The 21731-nt window shown below is 31.2% G+C and overlaps 1 protein-coding gene across 4 annotated transcripts in view; it reads left to right on the forward strand.

Annotated features, from left to right (window-relative positions):
* The first annotated feature begins 277 nt into the window (after positions 1-277).
* The window catches only part of LOC118194604 (armadillo repeat-containing protein 8-like), a 60947-nt gene continuing 39493 nt past the window's right edge, over positions 278-21731 (forward strand). Inside the window, exons 1-6 of one of the 4 annotated variants that reach the window (XM_035365777.2) lie at positions 278-486; positions 7425-7498; positions 12184-12255; positions 14568-14710; positions 16107-16300; positions 17017-17097. In XM_035365777.2, coding sequence (XP_035221668.1) covers positions 457-486; positions 7425-7498; positions 12184-12255; positions 14568-14710; positions 16107-16300; positions 17017-17097 — 594 coding nt within the window. In that variant the 5' untranslated portion in view covers positions 278-456. The remainder of the gene's footprint in view (positions 487-7424; positions 7499-12183; positions 12256-14567; positions 14711-16106; positions 16301-17016; positions 17098-21731) is intronic. The other 3 variants (XM_035365778.2, XM_035365779.2, XM_035365780.2) reach the window with 3 other exon arrangements.

Consider the following 21731-nt stretch of genomic DNA (forward strand, 5'->3'; position numbering starts at 1 on the left):
GGCCATAATTATTATTATTTTAGTCTGAGGCATATTTTTAAACCACCTTTTCAGCTAGCGAAACAATTTCGAATTAAACGCTACGCACCCGATCTTTATCAGAAGTTGAGTAAAAAGATGTTTCTACATCTTGACACTCGAGAATAAAATACGATCTGTGTGTGTGAAATTATTTTCCTGTGAAACAAAATTTTCATCCTTCTATTTGCCGTTGCTTTGCACCTGGGGTTTATTTTCCGCCCTGCGGGTAGAAAGACTTAGCGGATGCAAAGCAAGATTTTTGGTCTGCTGTCTGTCTGTCTTCATATTTTCCGGGCGGTTAACGTTTATGATTTTATCCTTTTTTAATATTCTACTATGCATTTCTGTAAAATAGAAGAAGTCACTTAGTTATCTGAACTGTATTTATGTATTTGGTGATTCAGAATTTAATGTAAATAGTGAAGTTATCAAATCATGAAGATGGTAAATGTTGAACCGTATATGGTGAGAACTCTTATTTATGCGTTTTTAAAGTTATTGTTTTTTGGTTTTCGTTGAAAATTGTGTGCAATATGCATGCATTTTAGCTTGAAACTCTTGAAAGTATTTTCAAATTTTCCTTTCATATATAATTATGTACTTTATTACGGAAACGTTTTAAAAAAAATTCTACGCTGTGTTGTTTTAACATTTTTATATGTGTGTGTATATATATCATAATGCTTTCTATTTCATTTTTTAAACTTATGCATACAATTTCACATTCAAATATATTTCATCTTAAATATAAAATGGGATGCTTTTGATTGTCTCATTTTTATCTACAGGTAATTTCGCTAAACTTAATTCGCAGCATTTTTTTTTTTTTTTTTAACCATTCACTGTGTGGCTTCTGTTATTAGATTAATAACAGCTTTTCTACGTTTTATATGGTTTTTTGGATCATTTGAAAATAGGTTTTTAAATGTATATTTGGTGATTCACAAATTATAAATAGGTTATGGGGCTTATGGTACTTCTTAATTCCAAACAGTTATGTAACCTGAAAAACATAATTTGATCTATGGAGGCAGATACAAATAATAGTTTAACGAATTTGATGCTAATCTGTAGTAAATGATCCATGTAGCTCTTTATGTCACTGCTACATATGCTGTTGATATGTCAAATATTGTGTACAGCCTTTTAAATATTCCAGACCTTAATTGCATATAACTTTTGATTTGAAACCTTATTAATGATACAAGCAGTAGATGAATATATATTTGTTAGTTATAGGGAAAAAGTGAAGAATCGCCAACTGCTTGGAGTGTTTTTAAGAATTGCAGTATTGGTATCCATATATACATCGATCTATTTTCACTTTAAAAAACGGGTTTTCATCTGCAGAGAACCCGTTGGCGCCGTTGCATTTTTACTCGCCAAGCTATGAGCCGAGCCGTAAGCGTGGTGTTTTGTAAACGTGGTTTTTAGTATATGTAAATTTAAGTTAGCAGGCAATGGTAGTAAAAATTCACAGATAATAAGTATGTAGATGTAAAACTAACAGGTTAAACGTGATATATGAAAATAAATTTGTATTAAATTCAAGTTAGGACAGAAAACAATGTATTAAACGTAACGGGAAGTAAAAATTCATTAAAAAAATAACAATTATTATTCTTATACTAATGTTTACATTATACTTATATGTATTTTCTCTAATTCATAAAGAATACTAATGTTTCTATTAGAAGTGTCTTTTTTCATTATTAAGTACTTTGCCTGTGGATTGATGTATTTTGGTATCCCATGTAATAAATTAATGAATGCATGACCTTTAATACATCCATTTTACATAGTTTTCAGTATTTTTTTTTCAAGTTACTTGCATATAGCTTAAAGCATTTTACATTGAAACAAATACCTATCCTTTTCTTACAAATTAGCATTCACCCCTCCCGCCATATTTTCTTCCTTTGATACCGAACTGACGAGCCGAGAACCGGCATCTTTCGACGAAAACTTCTTTAATTATGCAAAAATATTTCTATTCGTTGTTAAAAAATAAATAAATAAGAGAAGAATAATATAAATCTTCAAATACGAACAATGACAACCTTCGCATAAGCGAATAGGATGAATTAGCTAGGTTACCAGGTTTGAACTATTATCGCAAAAGTTGGCGATGTTTACATTTACCGGGTTCTCTGCGGAAGTGCTTCCTAAAAAACATCCCAGAATTGTACAAAAATGGTATTGTGTAATCCCTCGACTCTATTCATGTACACATCGATCTATTTTCACTTAAAAAGTCAAAGAAAATTGACAAAAATCCAATTCTTACTCATGTAAAAAGTGCCAACCAAATAAGTGGACGGTTCTTCACTTTACCCTGTTTTTTTAATATACTGTAATTATAATTCAAATGAAATAAGAATAGAATTTATGTGTTAATGCTTTAAATATAAGTGTACATACAGAGGCTGTTCACTCATTTTTTAGATGACTTTCCTTTGCTATTAGAAAAAATCGCCTGCTTGGAAATTTTTTAACTCCAACTATATTTTTAAAAGTGTAAATTATCGTCTGCTGTTTGACAATTTTGTTTTCATGCAAAATGGCACTTTTAAAGAAGCAGTAGATGGAAGGCTATATTTGTGCACTTTTTGAAAAAAAAATTGTTCATATTTAGTTATTAAAAAATGACAACATATTATCATTAAGAAAGGAAAAAAACAACAATGTTTGGCTTCAAGGAGAAACATTTTTAGAAATACTTATCCATCGAAAAAATGAAATGTTTCAAATGTTGCAAAGGTAAGAACTTTACCGGGGGAAAGTGCAGAATCACCCACTTCTTGGCATGTTTTTAAAAATTGCACATGCTCAATATCCATGTACACATTGACCTATTTTCACTTAAAAAGTCAAACAAAATTGACAAAAATCCAATTCTTACTCTTGTAAAAAGCACCAACCAAATATGGGGGTGATTCCTATTTTCACTTAAAAAGTCAAACAAAATTGACAAAAATCCAATTCTTACTCTTGTAAAAAGCGCCAACCAAATATGGGGGTGATTCTTCATTTTACTCACGTTAACTACAACAGTGCTATCTGAAGCAAAATAAAATATCTGAAGCATTTTAAAATTTGATTAAATTACTTCAAACAATAAAAACTTTTTAAATGGTGCCGTGCTTTCAAATGATAGTAAATTGGTAAAATTTAAACTTGTACCGGGTACATATGGGCCTATAACTTTACAACTCTTTCAACAAATTCCAAGGATTTATGACACTTATAAATTTACACATAAGGAGATCCGGTAAAATCCTAGTATACGGCTCTGCCACGGTTTTGAAAATCGTCAATATTTGTCCCTTTGCTTTGAGAACTCGGTAAAACTGGATATTACAGTCCAGTTTGGCATGTTTTAAAAAAATTGCCAAGTCGTCAAATCGATTGTTTTCTCGCGTTTTAGAAAATCGATAATTCATCATATTGCCATATTAGATGGTTGTGAATTTGAATTAATTCTGTAAACATGCAAAAAAATAGATCATGTAAACATGCAAAAATATCTAAAACAGGACTTCAAGAAAACAACGAAAAAGGAGGAAAGTGCAGAATCACTCACTGCTTGATGCGTTTTTATGAATTGCACATATTCGATATCCATGTACAAATGGACCTATTTTCACTTAAAAAAAATCTCAGAATTGCACAAAAATGGCATTGCGCACTCCCTTGACTTTATTCATGTACACATTTACCTATTTTCACTTAAAAAGACAAAGAAAATTGACAAAAGTCTAATTCTCCGTACTCTTATAAAAATCACCAAACACATAAGTGGGCATTTCTGCGCTTTACCCCTTTAATATTACAAAAAAAAATTCTTGAAAGAGGACAGTAGCATAATCATTAACATGCTCAGTGTCAACTTTAAATAAAATGATTAATGCTGTTGAATCTTAAAAAGGGTGAAAAAATGTAATGTACATTATCTTTCTCCATGACATATTGTCGAAAGCAGAATGCACTGCAGAATACTTTATTAGAAACATTTATCCATACAAAAATGGAAAAATGTTGTTACAATAGATGAATCTTTGGTATATTTAAATGATTACAGTAAAATTAGATACATTTATTGTCATCAAAGAGAAGAAGAAATCCTAGAACATGGTTCAGATTGTAAAGAAGGTTTATCATAGGGATTTATGGTTGTTGCTGCTTTGTTATATAACGACAAATAAAAGTTAAAGAGTGTGCAGAAAAGTGCTAAAGTCAATCTATAATAATAAAAGCAAGTGTAATGTGTCTGTCTGTCTGTCTGACCGAGCTCTCCAGCCAAATCTATCGCACGCAGGGACCTGGAATTTTTTATACGAAAGCACAAAGGGGCTGGCCACCAGACCTCGAAGCCCGATTTTTGAATTAGAAAAATTTTTAAAAAATTATTTATAATTAATTAATCACGGTTTTTTTGACTCACTGATATTATTATTTGTTTTCAAATAACGTTCGATCGTAACAATTGATTTCTTTATTCTAGCGTTAGTTTGCTGTTTTGACGATACATTAAATCGATTAATTACAATTCATTTCTTTTTTGTAGCTTGTGGGGGGGGAAGAGAGAGAGACAGTCTACATGTCCTACACTACTATTCCTGCGCTATTCACTTATCTGCATTTTCTAAATGCACGGGCAACGCCGGGCGGGTACACCTAGTTTCACATATTATCGAGAACGTATTTAATACTCAATTTTCAAATATGAAATACCTTGTCTTTACCCACAGTGCCATCAATCAGTAGACCCGCATCAAGACAAAGCAAGCAACTGCACACCAAAATCCACTGTTAATTTCCTGGAAGAAATTAAACAAGAAATGTGTATTCGCTCATATCTGTACTAAATCTCCTGATGTATACTCCACAGATTTTTGCACTTCTGGACTTTGAAAAAGCAGATTGTCTAGACGTCAACCAACAACGCTCTTTGGACTTTGGATAGCTGTTCAAGAGGAATCGGAATAAAATATTTCAGTACTATTCCGTTGTGAGGACTGTAAAAAAATTGCAGCGAAAATGTATGCGCAAAAGCGCCAAATCTAGCGCACGCGCTGTTTTCAAGTTGCGTTAAGTAGTTCTATGTTTCTTAAGACTCCATAGAAATACTAGTTTAATTTTTAAATCCTTTTTTGATATTCTATGGATTTAACAATTTGTGAATTGCCACGATTTATTGCAGACGAAAAGTCTGCAATAAAATTTGTTCAAAGAAAAGTCATCATTCATGATAGAAAATTATGTTTGAACAACCAATAAGATGAAATTATGCTTTAGCGACAACTCAGTAGTGAAATAGTGATGCAGGAATCCATTCAGTTATGTTTAACTTTTTTTATACAATTTATAATAATGATCTGAAATAGTTATTTATTCTTATGCTTCTATTCAGTTATGTTTAGCCTTTTTATATAAATTATAATAAAAAATTATTATATAAAATTAACCTTTCATCTAAATTAACCCTTTGACGTGCGGTGGTTGCGCCCTGAAACCACCATTTTCCGATTTTTTTTTTTTCTCCTCTTTTTTCCAAAATTTCAGAGTGAAAATGAATTGATTACTGATCTTTTACATCTAAATAACATAAAATGACTGTAGAATCATATATGTTTTAGGTATTAATACTTCAGATCGGATGCTTTTTAAAATTCGTTTTCGATGAGACAAAATAACTTCCTTTATTAATATAAACAACTTTAAATTTCAAATGTTAGTCATTGCACATCATGATTTCTATCATAAGCAATAAAAAATTACAGTAATTAAACTGAATATATATATATATATATATATATAAAAAAACCTCTATATGTATGGCATTGGCTATGTGGTTTCAGGGTGCAACCACTGCACCATTAGAGCATTGTGTCACAATGCTTACAATCCTCTAGAGGCTTGGTGGTGGTGCCTTGAAACCACTGGTGTTTGCTTCTCAATGGCGTTTGCTTGCTTTTCAAATAGGAATGTTTATTTTTACCCGGATATAGATAAAGGGCTTTGAAACCACAGAGTTATTTTATTGCTAAACAATATATGCACATGTCCAGTAAAAAGGTCTTTCTTATCCAAATCCCTTTCTCTGACATTAACACACTTGCTCCCCAAGCTAGTATTGTGATTTTATAAATTATTTCCTGTGGTTTAAATTTAATGTAAATATACTTTGCTAGAATTAAAAATAGAAATTGTGTAAAAGTTTTATTTAAATTAAAAATATTTTCTGAATATTTTGGGACGAAATACGAATAAAATAAGTATGAGTGGGAAACGAACGATTCGTACAAAGCCAAAAAGACCAAGTCCCCCCATTAACATAAAAAACCACAAATTTCATGTGCCAGATGAAAAGAAACTAAATAACGCTGGACATATACCAGTGAAATTTAAATCCAGGCAGTGTACATTTTGTAGCACTGGGAAGAAACCTCATAGAACAAGATGTATGTGCGAAACGTGCAGTGTGGCTTTATGCATGTGCCAAAAAGACAAAACATGCTTTGAACAGTGTCACAAAAAAATTTATTCTTTGAAATAATAAAAAAAAAAAAACACCAAGTTCTTTTTTTATCCTTATTTTATTGAGTTTTTTAATCCATTTATCCAAATGTCCTTATTATGTAGGTACATATATTTTCACTGCTATAGAAAAATCCCATAAATGTTTATTTTTTAGTTTTTTCTGACGATTTACTTTGTAAAATAATGTAAAAAAATTATATATAATGCAATTCTTACATACATTTTTTTTTTAATCCGTAAATTTCGGCATTTATTGGAAATGCGCGCGGAAAATGGTAAGTTTTTTTTCCCTACTACATCAATAGGTTTCAAAGTCCTAGATGCGCGGTGGTTTCACAGTGCGACCACCACCCACAGAACAATGGGCAAGAGTAGATTTTTTTAAATTCATATATTATTTGTCTCTAGGATCATAATATTCAATTTCTAGAGTTTTTAGTTAAAAAAAATTATAAAAATAATATTGCGTGCATCAAAAGGGTTAAAACAATAGTCTTAGTTATGTACTATTATACTTCTTTTCTTGCGTTAGGGTTGCCGTAATTATTTTTGGAAGCACTGGCATCAACAATAGTTTGGCAGTTTTTTACAGTCCTCAAAACGGAATAGTACCAATATTTCTTCCACTACTAAAAAAAGCTTTATTGTCTTGGAAATTACGGTGTATAAAGATAGTGAAGGATAAGGGTTGTCAAATGGAACATTTAAAACACAAAAATTTTAGGTAAAATATTTCTGTAAATACAATGAAAATCATTTAAAAATTGTGTGAGCCTTAGTATTAGCACTGCATTGATTTCAAACTAGTTAATCTGTATTTCATATGTTTTAAAATATATTTTTCATACTTATAATTTCAGGATGTGGAGAGCAACAGAGCTTATATTGATAGACTTTTCTCCCCAGATCCCCAAGTATGCCTGGAAGCTGTAATGTATGCTCTTTTAAATAATATATATCATTGCTTATGTAATTATTTGGATATTTCTATTATAATATAATTAAATGATAAATTGTCTAAATTATTTTTCATCATCGGTTTTTGATAGCTCAGGATGCAGAAAAATAAAGTTCAAAAGGCAGTTTTATATATTTATATATTTTTTTTGGTCAGCTAATTTTATAGCCTTATTGCAAGACCTGTAATAACTGCATTTTCCCAAAATTTTTGCTTCTTCAAGGACAAAAATATCTGATGTGGACACCACATGACCTCCTTCTACGTCATATTAGATTATACACTTTTTTTACTGCACTTCATTTAAACTTCTTTGAATTATTCTAACTTAATGAACTGATCCCTCAAGTCAAAATTGACATAAAAAATTACAAATTTTGAAATTAAATATTCCGATCAATTTTTGTCATATACGAGTCAAACTTCTTTAAATTTTATTTTTACATAATGAGTATAAAACTTTTCTAAATATAAGTATAGGAACCAAGAGACTATATCAAAAGTTAGATTTCATTATTTGTCCAAATTTTTTTTTTTTTTTTTTTTTGTCATTTGAAACAATTCTATAATTGGAAATATATGTTTATGACCAGTTGATTGTGAAAATAAAAGCCATTTAAGGACTTTTAACTTGGTAAGGGAGTGTGATGCACAAGTAGATGTTTTAGCAGTTACATGTACAAAATCATCATTGTTTGAAACTAGGTTTCAGGAATTCCATTTCATGTGCACTGAAATTGAAGAATTATTTCTGTTACTAAAATATCTTTGAGTCAAACAAACTTTGTTTTCCAGAATGAATAAAATCAAATTGAAGGATTAGCCTCTCTCCTGTACTTGCTGACATATCTGTGCATTATTTTGAGGTCTAATTATTTGAGAAACTATCTTTTCATCTTTAGATTTTGAGCTTTTTGATGGTAATAAAGGTAGATTTAACCTAGATTTTATCTACTATAAATTAAATTGATCCAGCCATCCAGTTTACTTTTCAAACTGAATCTGATAATATCTTTCCCTTCCTTAATATTCTTATAATTCTCTGCGAGTCTGATTTCAGCACTGCTGTTTACTATAAACCCTTTTCTGTTTGTTTACCCTCATGCTGTTAAGTCAGAAAATGGCTTCTTTTTGCTATTTTGCATATCATGCTCTCAAAGTTTGTTTACTCAGAACCTTTGCCTGCTAATGAACTGAATTACTTGAGATCAGTTGCCAACAACCAAGTTCTTTCTCCTGTGATCATTGGTAAACCCTTTAAATATTTTCCAATTTAGCCTGATGAAGACATTTCGCTATTCAAAATAACACTAATAACAATATCGTGCTTCGTTTCATCTTTCTGTCAGTCGTAAAGTTGCACGGATTCTCCAGAAATTCAATTTTCAAGTTATTTTCTCCCTTATCAATAAAACCCATGGTTATGATTCATAAAGATTTCATTTCTGGCTTTAATTCTTAGGGAATATCTGGCATATCATGTCGGTCTGGTTTGAGATATATTTGCCAGACCAAAAGAGCATTAAAGTTTCATATCTAAGAACGCGAATCTTATCTCCGAAAAGGTGAAATTAACAAGTCTTCGATAGCTGATCATAGTTGGAAATTTAATCATAATTTTGATTTTGGGTCTGCAAATATTATTCGAAAGGCTTCCTCCATTGAAGAATAGGATTTTCTTGAAGCTTTTCACTATTGACAAAAATTTATCTTCTTAATTAATAATGCCTCTTTAAGTCCCTTCCAGGCCATCCGGACGGCATATAAGCATTCTGTACCACGCCGCGCACATGGGGAAAATTTCCTCTTCATGATTGGATTTGGCTTCCGATGACATCATTTCTTTTACACTTAAGAGTGCCTTGACTTTGCTTGGGCTCGATGGTACAGCTCCATACCATTTATTTATGTTTTAATAGCAGTACCGAAAAGATTATTACATGTGTTGTATTTTTGTTGCTATGAGGTTACTCTTCTTACAACGCTGTAGTTTGGTGAATTTAATACAAAAAATGTAGCGATTTTTTTTTTTTCCTTAGAGAGAGAAAGAATTATTTCTTTATGTGCTAGCTCCGTAAATGTGTATTAATTGCAGAGATTTTTAATAAATGTATTCTTAATTTAAAATCCTTCATATTAAAAGTGTTGTGATAAATATTTCATGTTCATTATATATTATTCTCTGCAGATGCAATCTCCAAAAGCATGAGACAAGTCAGTTTTCAGAAATAGCAAAAACGATGTTGGGGGCTAACACATAACACAATAAACTCACAATATTCATAATCAGTCTGAAAAAATAATTTTTTTTTTGAATTTAGACAATATAGATTTGAAACAGAGAAATAGAGATACATATTTTAATTGAATTATTTATTCTTTCATTTAAGGCAACAGAATATTAGGAATGTGAAAGACATGGACATTAACATGGAAATAACATAACATTTGCAAAGGAAACATTTTCTACAATGTAAAATAAACAGAATGCAACAAAATTGCAATTATGATAGTATACTTACTAGATACACAATGCCTTTACAGTTAGATCGAGATCATCGTGTTTTTGTTTTTGTATTAAATTCATAAAGTCAGCTATTTATATAATCTTAGCGCTTAAGATTGCCTCTGCTATTAACATCACCTTTGAAAGATTTTATAATTTTATTATTCCATGAAACGGGAAGCCATGTGCAGAACACTGCAGCTAAATTTTTTTGTTTCAAAGAAAACAAACGGTAGTTTTCATGTTTGCGTGTCATAAAACAAAAATAAGAATCCTGCTTAAACGCATTACACTAAGAGAAAATGATGTCATCGGATATTATGTCCAATCATAAGAACGGATTTTTCTCCATGCGCGTGGCACGGTACAGAATGCTTATATGTTTCCGGGCACTTAAAATTGTACTTAATTTTTCAACTTTGTTACTATTTTTACCAACAGTTGGCTCTATCTTCTTATTTGCTTTACTGTCATGGGATTTATGACCAATGCACCCGCTATTGTTTCCAGTCTTGCAGATTTCTTTGCTGCTGATGAAGAGACATCTGTACCTGTTTGCCTTCGAAATCGATTTAGTTCTCAATTAAATCTGTGCCCAAACACAAGGTTGTTGCTTTACTAATTTTATGAAGTATTACAGATGTATAATGTTTATTACTATCTCTCGTGTAAGAAGTATGCAGCTTTTTTATTACGTGACATCATGTATCATTTAGTAAATTTGTAACCAATAATTATCATTTGAAAAGCAGCCGTGCATGCCGTATAAGAATATAAGTTACTACATATATGTAAATAAAATGTAATTCCATATTTCAATATTGTTAAATGAATGGTTTTTCATTTTTATGAATTTGAAATAAAACTGCTTATTTATTTTTATTGTACTTTTATATAATACTTCTACACAAATTCTGCTTGGGGTAGCTAAGCATGATGCTGAGCTGTATCCTACAGTAGTCTTTCGAGAAAAACATTTTATTTCATAACAGAATATTAGAAAATGAATCATAGAATATATATATTAATAGTGAAAGCATATTTTAAAAGGTACGAGAACAAGAAAGACATTCATGTTGGAAATTGTTTCACCAGTGCATGTCTTCATTGCAATTATTTATGCAATTTTCTTTCATAATGGTTCATATACCATATATTTCTGTGTATAAGCTGAGAATTTTAGGAATGTTTTCTAAAGCTAGATTGCTGGAGTTGCCTTATGTACAAATCCACTAATTTTGCAAATTGATTTTAAATGGAACGATTTATTCTTTTTTTAAAAATGAGGTGTTTATTTTCAAAACTGTTTATATTGCTAATTTGTTGCTTCCATGCCAAACTGAAAAAATGATGTTGGCAAAATTTGTGCTGTCTAACAGAGAAGTACTAAAATGTATGCCAGAAATAATAATAGAATACTGTAACAATTAGCACCTAAAAGTTACAATGGGAAAGAAAAACTATTTTAATATTTTAACTTTTTTTTTTTTTTTTTTTTTTTTTTGTGTGTGTGTGTGTGTGTGCTTTGAATACAACCTTTGTGCGAAAAGAAAAGGAAAAAATGTATAAATCTTTCAAAGTCCGCATCAGAATCCTCGTTAATTAATTTTCATAGCATATTGTTTTTAGAATTTCTAGCAAATGCAATGACCTGTTGTTGGAAATTTGCCAGACAGGAATTTCAGTTCCTTCTCATATTTCAGGTAAAAAATAAAATGACACAGAAAATAAGACCAGTAGAGATATCGCAGATCATATACGAGACAAAAAATGAATGGAAGAAAATGTGCCACCTTTAGGTAGGGTTACCAGAGTTTAAACTACGCTCTCTGGCATCTGGCATTTCACTTTATTACCTCCTTGGCAACTTGTTTGAACATTAAAGGAATTTTAGAATTTTTTTTAAATACTCCTCTTCCCTTTTTGGCTTATATTCGGGGTTTGAATGTTAGGTAAATTTTTGGAAAAACAAAGCACTCTTGGCTTATACATGAATCATCTTATATTCGGAAATACACCATAACACAAATGTCCCCTATAAATAAGTTGGCTTGTGATAAAATAGAAAAACATAATCCAGTTATCAGGATCTTTATCTTATTTGTATTTTTTAGTCATTATGTCTGTTTTCTTAAACTGTATTTTTCTATTTCAGGGATCTGAAGAATTCTGTTATTGGGAGCAACAAGCAGAAAGGAATAGTCATTCAAATGGGTGTTCTGCCAAGGTATGATAAATTGGGAAAAAATTACCATACTTTAATTTTCATTTGTCAGAGATTGTTAGTTTACAAATAGTGAGAAAACGACAAAATGTTATGTATCTTTCTTTCAAGTAATATAGATATTTTGTCAGATTTTGATTGATTTTATTTTGTATAGTTTTGTTAAACTCTTAAAGTTCTTCTAAATTATACCCTGACTGATGGACTTATGAGATATTTATGCTCGTATAATAATATAAATTTTATAATTATGGGAATAGACTGTTTGCCTGTACCTTATCACAAGTACTTAATTTTTGAAAAAATAATTATTATTACCAATTTTTAATTAACACTTAGTGTTTTTGTAATGTGGGTTTACTGCATTGATTTCACAGAATTGGCAATTCATACTTATATTTTTACTTGTATTCAAACCATATGTAGACCTGATCTTGTAAGGATTTACATGAATGTCCTATTGCAGAGTCATGATACATAACAACTCTCCTTTTTAATTTGGTTATGTTCTATGTATGTCTTAAGAAGAGGAATTCTTATGATAAATCTCTCTAAACTGCATAACTTCAAAATTAATCATTGTCACATTATTCTTACATAATGCTAATGATGCAAGTACTGTACAAAGTCTGTAATCTGGACTCGTCGGGACTTCGGCAATTCCGGATTAGGGGTTTTTCTGGATCATAGATAATCAATTTAAATCCAGTAAGATGGCGTGCAGAAATTATACAATTAAAAATATGAAACCGTAATTTCTGAAATAAAGAGCAATCATGATCTAAAGGGTATCAAATTTTACAAAAAAAAAAAGCTGTATATGTATTTGTTTACTTCATTAAACATTTCTTTCAATGCCCGTGTGCATAAAGCATACATTATACGCATGCGTACGGTTTGTGGCTTTGAGGTCCGGATTATAGATCATTCCGGATAATGGACGTCCGGATTACAGACTTTGTACTGTACTTAATATAATGCTTCTGGCATTGAAAATGTTAAAATTTGGTAAGTGAAACACAAATTAGCAAATGTGAATAAACTGAAATGTCAACTGATTTATTCATAAACCAAATCTTCATACTCCTAATTGTGGCTTGCTGTGCACTTTGGCTTTCATATGCAATGTGTGTGTTGGCATAGAAATCAAAATTGTAACTTAAATTTGCAATAGCCCCTTTTATGTTCATTTTAATTTGGTTATTTTCCCTTTTTGTTGTAAAAGTAGTAATTGCTTATAATCAACGGATAGTCTATATTTTAGCGTACCCCTTGGATTATCGCCAAGTTGTTGTTTCATTTATAATAACCTCCATATTTTACAGTGCATGGTTTGGAAACTCTGTTATGAGGCGATTGGTTGTAATGCATGATGCTGTGATTTTGATTGTTGAGAAAATATTTCTCTAGGCTTTTTTCTGCATTGGATGTCGGTTAGAAAATAAGATGCTTATTTTGTGCCTTGCACTATAAAATGGCTGCCGGTGCTAATATTAACATGAAGTTTCTGTACAATTTGGAACGAATGGGAAAGAAAACTTTGATTGACTGCTATGTAAATGAAGATTTAAATGGCTTCATTCACCCGTCAGTGACATTTAAGGATTCGCAAACCAGATCTCATGTCAACGCTATAGTATTTATGTGGGGTGTAATGAAAAAGGATTTTCACAAGAAATGCCACCGCCAGTATGGAGGATATTTTTTATTTTTACTTATGTGGCAACTGCAGTATGTAGATTCTAGTTCAGATAATTTTAAACAGTTTGGGGATGCTGTTGAGGAATTCTGTGTGCCACACACCGAAGACACAGAAATTTCTAAATAAGGTAAGTTCGATATTTTCTTTTGCTACTGCACAGATGAGATAACATTTTTTTCAATTTTTATGTTATTTCCTTGTTTTATTTAGATTTAAAATGTAATTTATTGAGATTGTAATATTTTTATGTGTTACTGCATTATGCTGGCTGCTACAGGTTGTACATCATCATTATCATATCTCTGTGCTCACACGCACAAGTGATCTTCAGAATCATCTAGAGCATTGGATATCTCCATTTTCTTGATGTTCTTCCATATTATTACTCAATCAGTCAAAGTCCATACACCCAAAATCCACTAACACATTAATTAGTAAGACAAAAACAATCAGTATATGGATGAATCCATTCCAGGGCAGCTGGCTTTCTGAACGCCTTGATAAAGGGTGGGGGTACCTTTAACATCATGCTTAGCTAGGAAAAAAATATACAACTAACTACAGTATTAATATTTTGATTAAAGTTTCAATACATGTATTTTTTATGTTTCAGGTTGTTCCAGATACTACTCGATAAGAATTGTAGTAATGAGCTAATGGTGGAAACAGCTGTTACTCTTGGTAGCTTGGCAAAAGGAACGGATAAACATGTTGAAGAACTTGTACAAGCTGGTTTGATCAGTGTTGTTCTTAGAGGTATGAATAAAAATACATGTATCATTAGGCATTTTTAATTTGTAGTAATTTTTATTATAAAATATTGCATTATGACTAATTTTTTTCAATACCCTATTTTTCTGAATTAATAATTGTGATGCCAGTTTGAATACCTTCCTCTAGTTTCTTACATTTATCATTTTACATTCATTGGCAATGTTATTTTTGAGTTCATTTTGTATAAAATAATATTCCATGTTGAATTTCCATTTTTTCCCCCTCATTTTAATCACATAAATAAAATAACGTCTGTAAAAACCATGTTATTAAAAATTTTAATAATATTTTGTAAATAATCTTTGAATCCCTGTTTCAGAAATTTTCTTTTCAGCTATCATCTAAACCGCTGGTCTTTCTTTTATGTATTGCTTTTTTCTCTGACACATACAGAAAAAATACCAAAATGCAAAAATTTATATGTAAACAAAATATTTATATTAAATAATTATAAACTTCGTTACTTCTTACTACACCTTTCTTCTGCAGCACCTCATGGCATTGTGGTTTTCGTTAAGTTTATGACATTGAAGGAAAATTACTAAAAACTGTCCATCACAAATTGTAGGTATTCTTCAATAGTCCGATTCTATTCATAGGCTTATTATTTTTCAGCTATGGAAAAAAACTGCTTACTTGTAAATGGTCTCCCAAACAAAGTGATTATTCTTGTTGCAAAAATTTGTAGTTGAGGATATTTATCTTTTGAAAAGTATAATGGAAGTTAATCAAATTTATATCTTCAAGTCTTTGAATAAAATTTATATCACTGTATAAATTAATTAGCTCCATTTCTTGATTTTTCAGTGCATTACTCATGATTTGGTAATGAAAATATGTAAAATTACACTCCAAACCATAAAAATCTAAAACCTTATCTTCAAATTCTTGCCATAACATTGCTAATTAATTTACAAAAATGTATTTGTGTTCTGCATAATATTGCTTCAGAAGCTGCCAGTTTGCGACCACTGATCTAAGCCATTGTAGTCAGTCTATTGACAAATTCCTCATAGAATAGCTACAATTCATCCAATAATTTCTGTTAATTGTTTTATACAATATTTTAAAACCATTGGTTTATGCATTTTGGCTGTTTATCCATTTTCAAGGAGATCTTTTAATATAGAACATATTTTATAATTCATTTAATGCATCAGTGATCATGCTCGTGTAATCATCGAGCTAGAAAATATACTTAACTGAATTGAAACCTAATGATTCTGTGTTATTTTTCTCTACTCTTTTAATTATAGCACAGTTTTATTAAACAAGAATTACCTTTTTTCTCTTTTTCAAACACCCTAATATATTTTGTTGTGTTTTCCATGGAAACAGAAGCAAAGAACTATTAAGAACTGAAATTTCTGTGTTTTAGGTTTAGCTAGTCCTCATACAAAACTTATGGAAGCTTGTCTGAGATGTCTGAGGACAGTGATGTCCAGAAAAGATGCCCCAATTGATGTCCTGTATGGGGATCCCTCACTTATTCCGCATTTAGTCAGAATGGCAAAACAGCAGTCGCCAACAGTTCAAGAATGTGTCATGACAATGCTGTACTGTGGATGTCAGGTTAATTGACTTTTATGTTTGAATATGGAGTATTTATTTATTTGGTAGTAATTTAGTTTTCAAATTATTTGTAAAATTAGTAATATGTATGCATATATTATAACTAGAAAGCCCAGCGATTATACAAAATGATCGCTGTTTTAGATATTATAAATTGTAATTTAAATGATTTATGCAAAGGTGTCTGCTAATTGAAACTGAATTATGCAGGGCAGGCAGTGAGGACACCTCTTTGCTTACTGCCCCATGGGGTTTCCCCCTTCTACTTGCTTAATTGCTTAGAGTACAATGAAGGAAACCACTGGCGGTACATTTTTTAAGAGCCCACTGCTAGCTCAATCAATAAAGGGGATTTAAATAATGAAATGTTAATTCACATGTCAAAGATCTCTTTGAACACAACATTTCCATTCTTTCACGAACACTTGAACAGACAACATAAAGTTAACCGTGTCCAAATGCCAACGCGCTTAAGCGTTTGGCCCTGAGACTTATTGATGGTCATAGCAAAGGCAAGTTTTACAGGAAATTGTCTACGTCTCAATTAGAACGGCAAGCCTGTGCCATGGCAACTTCACCCCCATTGACTAGTACAGTTACGCAAGCAACCAATAAACTATCAGCGACAAACAGACACTTTTTTTTTTTTTTACTTAAAGAACAAAGTAGTAAAGATTTACTATTTTAAAATTATTATTATCATTATTTTTTTTTAGACTGCAGAACATCAAGACATTTTGTGTGAAAATGGAGTTCTTGAACTTTTATCGCCTCTGTTGTGTTTTTCTGTCTATAGAGTGAGTGATTTATAGCTTTTGACTTTTTATCAAGTATAAAAAAAATAATGTATTCTGATATAGATATGTTACATAAAAACATATAAATCAAAATACTAGCTTTCTTTTAAATTGCTTAGTTTGTTAATTTGAAAGAAAAATTAAACATAATGCTTTGCTGAACAACAAAAGACTGCCATGTGGAAGATAAAAAATATTTTAATTTGGGCTGTGACAACGTGTTTCTTCAAATCTTTTTTCTTCCTTGAATTTGTTTATTAAATTTGAAAGATAAATATATTGCGAGTGGGAGTACACTTCAGTGTTCTTCTATTATTGGGACCAGATTCAGAAATGTGTGTATATATGCATGTATGGATGGACAGATGTGTTCATGTATGCATGTATACATTTATGTACCAATACAAGCATGTGTATACACCCACACATATACTCGCATACATGCATACAAACATACGTCTCTGAATCTGGACCTAATAACAGAAGAATGCTGACCTTCTTTTATATCACAGTTTTCTGATAATTTTTTTTTTAAAATTAGAAACATAAATATCTTAAGCTTAGCAGAGTGACAATGCAAAGTTTTAGTTTCTTTACTGTGTTATATCATATATAATTATATTTGTATGTATATTTTCACAACTGAAAATGGATCAAATATTTAAAGTAGAATGTATTCAAAATAGAAGTGTGGTTATAGTATTGTGAGTGCTTCGTCATTTTTTCCAAATTCTTCTATCTAGGAATGTATGCTACACATCACTTAAAAGAGTTGAAACACTGCCAATTTTGAAATAATTATAGCCATTTATTAAACTTTTCTTCCAAAATGAGGAATACTAACCAGAACTTTTAGAAATGTAAGATTGGGAAGTTATGGTAGCAAAACACGTACTTGAAAGAGATTAAGCTTAATTATAGGTGTAGCATTTAGGAAAAGTATTTGCAATAAATTTTGAAGGGGATGAAAGGCCGTATGTTAATCCGTTTTTTGTGCAACCCTCCCCTTCCCCCGGCATATGGTCAGAATTATCAAAGTACATGTGCGTTGTGGTATTACTGTTACGGAGGTTTGATTATGAAATAGTGGGCTGTATTTTAAAATAAGAATTTATTATCAATGCACAGTTTGCATTGGACAAAAGTTTTACACTCCGCTAGTTGCTGGAGCTCGAGCGAAGATACAGAGATGCTATTGATCCATCCACCTCGCTAGAGGGCGCATCTAGTTATTTGTGGTGGCGCTACGATATACATTACGTAACAGCCTCCTGCATTGAAATTTTGAAAATTTCAAAATGCATATAGTGACATATGAACATATTAAACAAAAAATATATGAAGTTAATACAAAGCATATTACAAAAGTAACAATTAGGAAAATATTACATAAATTGAAAAAGTCTCTTAAGATATATACCAGATTTATAATTATCATAACAAAACTAATTATCATATATGGGTAACAAACAAATTTGAGTAATTCCTTGTTTTACTACTCCATTAGCTGTTCTGATATACACAACTCTAAGAGTGTCGTCTGCACCTTTAAGAAAGCTTTCCATTCGACCAAGTTTCCATTTGTATGGAGGCAAATCTTTATCCTTAAGAATAACCATGTCATTGGGTTTAACATTATTTTTTAAAAACATCCGTTTGTTTCGCAAGTTTAAATGATTGAGGTAATCAAGTGACCATCGTTTCCAAATACACTCAACAAATTTTGTTGTTCTTTGCCACCTTGTTAAATAATTGTCTGGTTTATCAATTATTGTTTGTTCTGCAATAGAATTTAATGGATGACCAATTAGAAAATGACCTGGGGTCAATGCAGTTAAATCACTGGGGTCTGCTGACATTGGACTGATTGGTCGGCTATTTAAGATCCCTTCTATTTGTGTAACAACTGTCAACAGTTCTTCAAATGTTAATTTAGATGAAATAGTTACTCTTCATAAGTGGTATTTGAAGGATTTAACTCCTGATCCCCATAACCACCAAAGTTTGGAGATCTGGAAGGGATAAATTTCCATTTAATACCTTCGGATGTTAAATAGTTCGCTAAATCTTCCTCTGGATTATTCATAAATTTGTGTAATCTCTTTAGCTCTGCATTTGCCCTAATGAAATTCGTAGCATTGTCAGAGAATATACATGAACATTTTCCTCTTCTTGAGAAGAAGCGTTTTAATGTTGCTATAAGAGCCTTTGATAGTGCTTTGATCTAAATGATTGCCTTGGTGGCAAAATGTATGAATATTGCTACATGTACCTTTTGAGAGGTTCCTTTACATGTTGAACTAATTTAACTAAATGATTAGATGCACTTATTACTTCTTCTGTTGTTAACTTACCTACTTGCTTATTCTTAGGACATTTGATATTATTTATAAATCTGCAAATGTAACTAAAAACATGTACAAGTGTAGTAAAACTGTTACTAATATTTAAAAAATCGTCAATGAAGTTATTAGTAGGGTTAGAAACTAAAACAAGGTTATAATTAGTCTTTAGTTCATTAGAATAATCATTATCAGTCATGTTAATAGGTTCTTTAGAATATGGAATGTTCGAGTTTAAAAATGAAGGGCCAGTCCACCACATAGAGTTCTGCAGAAGATTGGTCGCATTAGTTCCTCTAGATATGAAGTCAGCAGGATTGCTTTCAGAAAAAATCTGATGTGTACACCACATGACTTCCTTGTACGGAATATTAAATTATACGCATTTTGGGTAGAGTAGACTTTAAAGTACCCCTTGTATTATGGCAAAGTTGTTGTTTCATTTATGGTAGCCTGAGTAGTTGAATGTTATGGAAACCCTATTGTGACGTAATCGGGTGCATGATTCTAGGAAATTTTGAATCATGGGATGTTTTGTAACCGTTTTTGTGGGGTGTGTTGGTTTGATTCTTTAGACGGTAGAATAACCGAATGTAGTAAGATTAATTTCTAATTTGAAGTTTCTGTACGATTTGGAGCGAAAGGGGAAAAGAGCTTTAATTGACTGGTGCGTAAATGAAGGTTTACTTAGTAGCCATAATAAGTGTCCTGTATGTAGGAAGGATATGTGTCTAGTCGAGCGTAAAAACCGTTTAGATGGATATGAATGGGTTTGTAGGAAGAAAGGTTCAGATGGTCACTATGTGAAGTGTTCAATCAGAAAAAGAACCTGGTTTGAAAAACGTCATTTGAGTATGATTGATATTTTGATTTTTAGGTGGCTCTGGGTGTATTTGCTTTTGGTAGTGCTTAAATGTATAACATGTTTTTCCTTTTTTATGCTATTTTATTGTTTGGTTTGAAACGTATTTTATTGAGATTATGTATTTTTTGTTTGCCTATATTGTAGAATTTGGTGCTCCTTTGACTTTTTAAGTGAAAATATATCGATGTGTATATGGACAAAGTAAAGGGAGTGCACAATGCAAGTTTGTGCAATTCTGGGATATTTTTTTTTAAGTGAAAATAGATCGACGTGTACATGGATAAAGTTAAAAGAGTGCGCAATGCCATTTTTGTGCAATTCGAGGATTTTTTTTTTTAAGTGAAAATAAGTCGGTGTGTACATGGATACCGAGTTTGTGCAATTGTTTGTCTTGTTATTTTGGCTTTGTGTAGCAGCGATTTTTGGATTTTTGGCCCAAAAATGGCCGCTTCGCAAGCCAAAATAACGAGTCAAAGAATTGTACAAAGTCGGTATCCATGTACCGCCAAAAATTACCAAGTTTCGCCAAGGGGTACCCTAAACTATACTTTTGACCGCATTTTTTCTTGCATTTCATTTAAACTTATTAAATTGAATTAAACCTACTTTGCCGACAGCGCATAAACCACAATAGGATAAATGTGTTCTTTAAAATTCACTTTGTTCACCATAGCGACACTCTGGTGCTAGGTTCACTTAACAGTCTTATATTTCGTCCATATTATAACTCAGAATGCACAAAATTTTTATCATTTAAAGAATTATCTAATCATTGCCACATGTCCTATTCAAATACTATAATAAAGCTAGAACGATGTATAAAAGAAATTAAGCAAACAAAACAAAAAAGAAACAGTTTTTCACAGACGATTGAGTATTTCTCATTCAATTAATTCAGTTCTCACTTTGCGACAAGGCAGAAATACATAAAAACTCAAAATATCTGTATTAAAAATTACTAAGTAAATCTTAAACACTTATTTCTTTGAAAAAATTCCAGAAAGAATTAAGCATGATTTAATTGGCAATAATAAAAGAGGCGTTATCTTTGTTGTTACGAAGCTTGGTTTCTGTAGATTGGCCGCAAATCTGCTATTTTGTTAAGTTTGAAATGTCAACCATGTCCGCCATCGCAAAAATCATTAGGTGTAGTGGCACTTAAACAATTTTAAAATTGTTGATAATTCTAAAAATATTGCATGCAGATTTACTAAAGGCATAAAAACCTTAACCAGAAGATAAGAGCAACATAATTCAATCATTTTTAAAGCAAAAAATGTACAATTTACAAACATATAAGAGTAAAACTGAGATCACTGAGCCGGGTAACAGAGTGGATATATATTTATATACGTTTGGTGCAGCCGATTGCAACCAAAATATAAGGTGCACATCTGCATGTTATAGCAGTCCTATATACAAAATTT

This window comes from Stegodyphus dumicola, chromosome 8 (genome assembly GCF_044657685.1).
Source record: "Stegodyphus dumicola isolate Sdum_Otavi_A_Nest chromosome 8, ASM4465768v1".
In the NCBI taxonomy this organism is placed as follows: Eukaryota; Metazoa; Arthropoda; class Arachnida; order Araneae; family Eresidae; genus Stegodyphus; species Stegodyphus dumicola.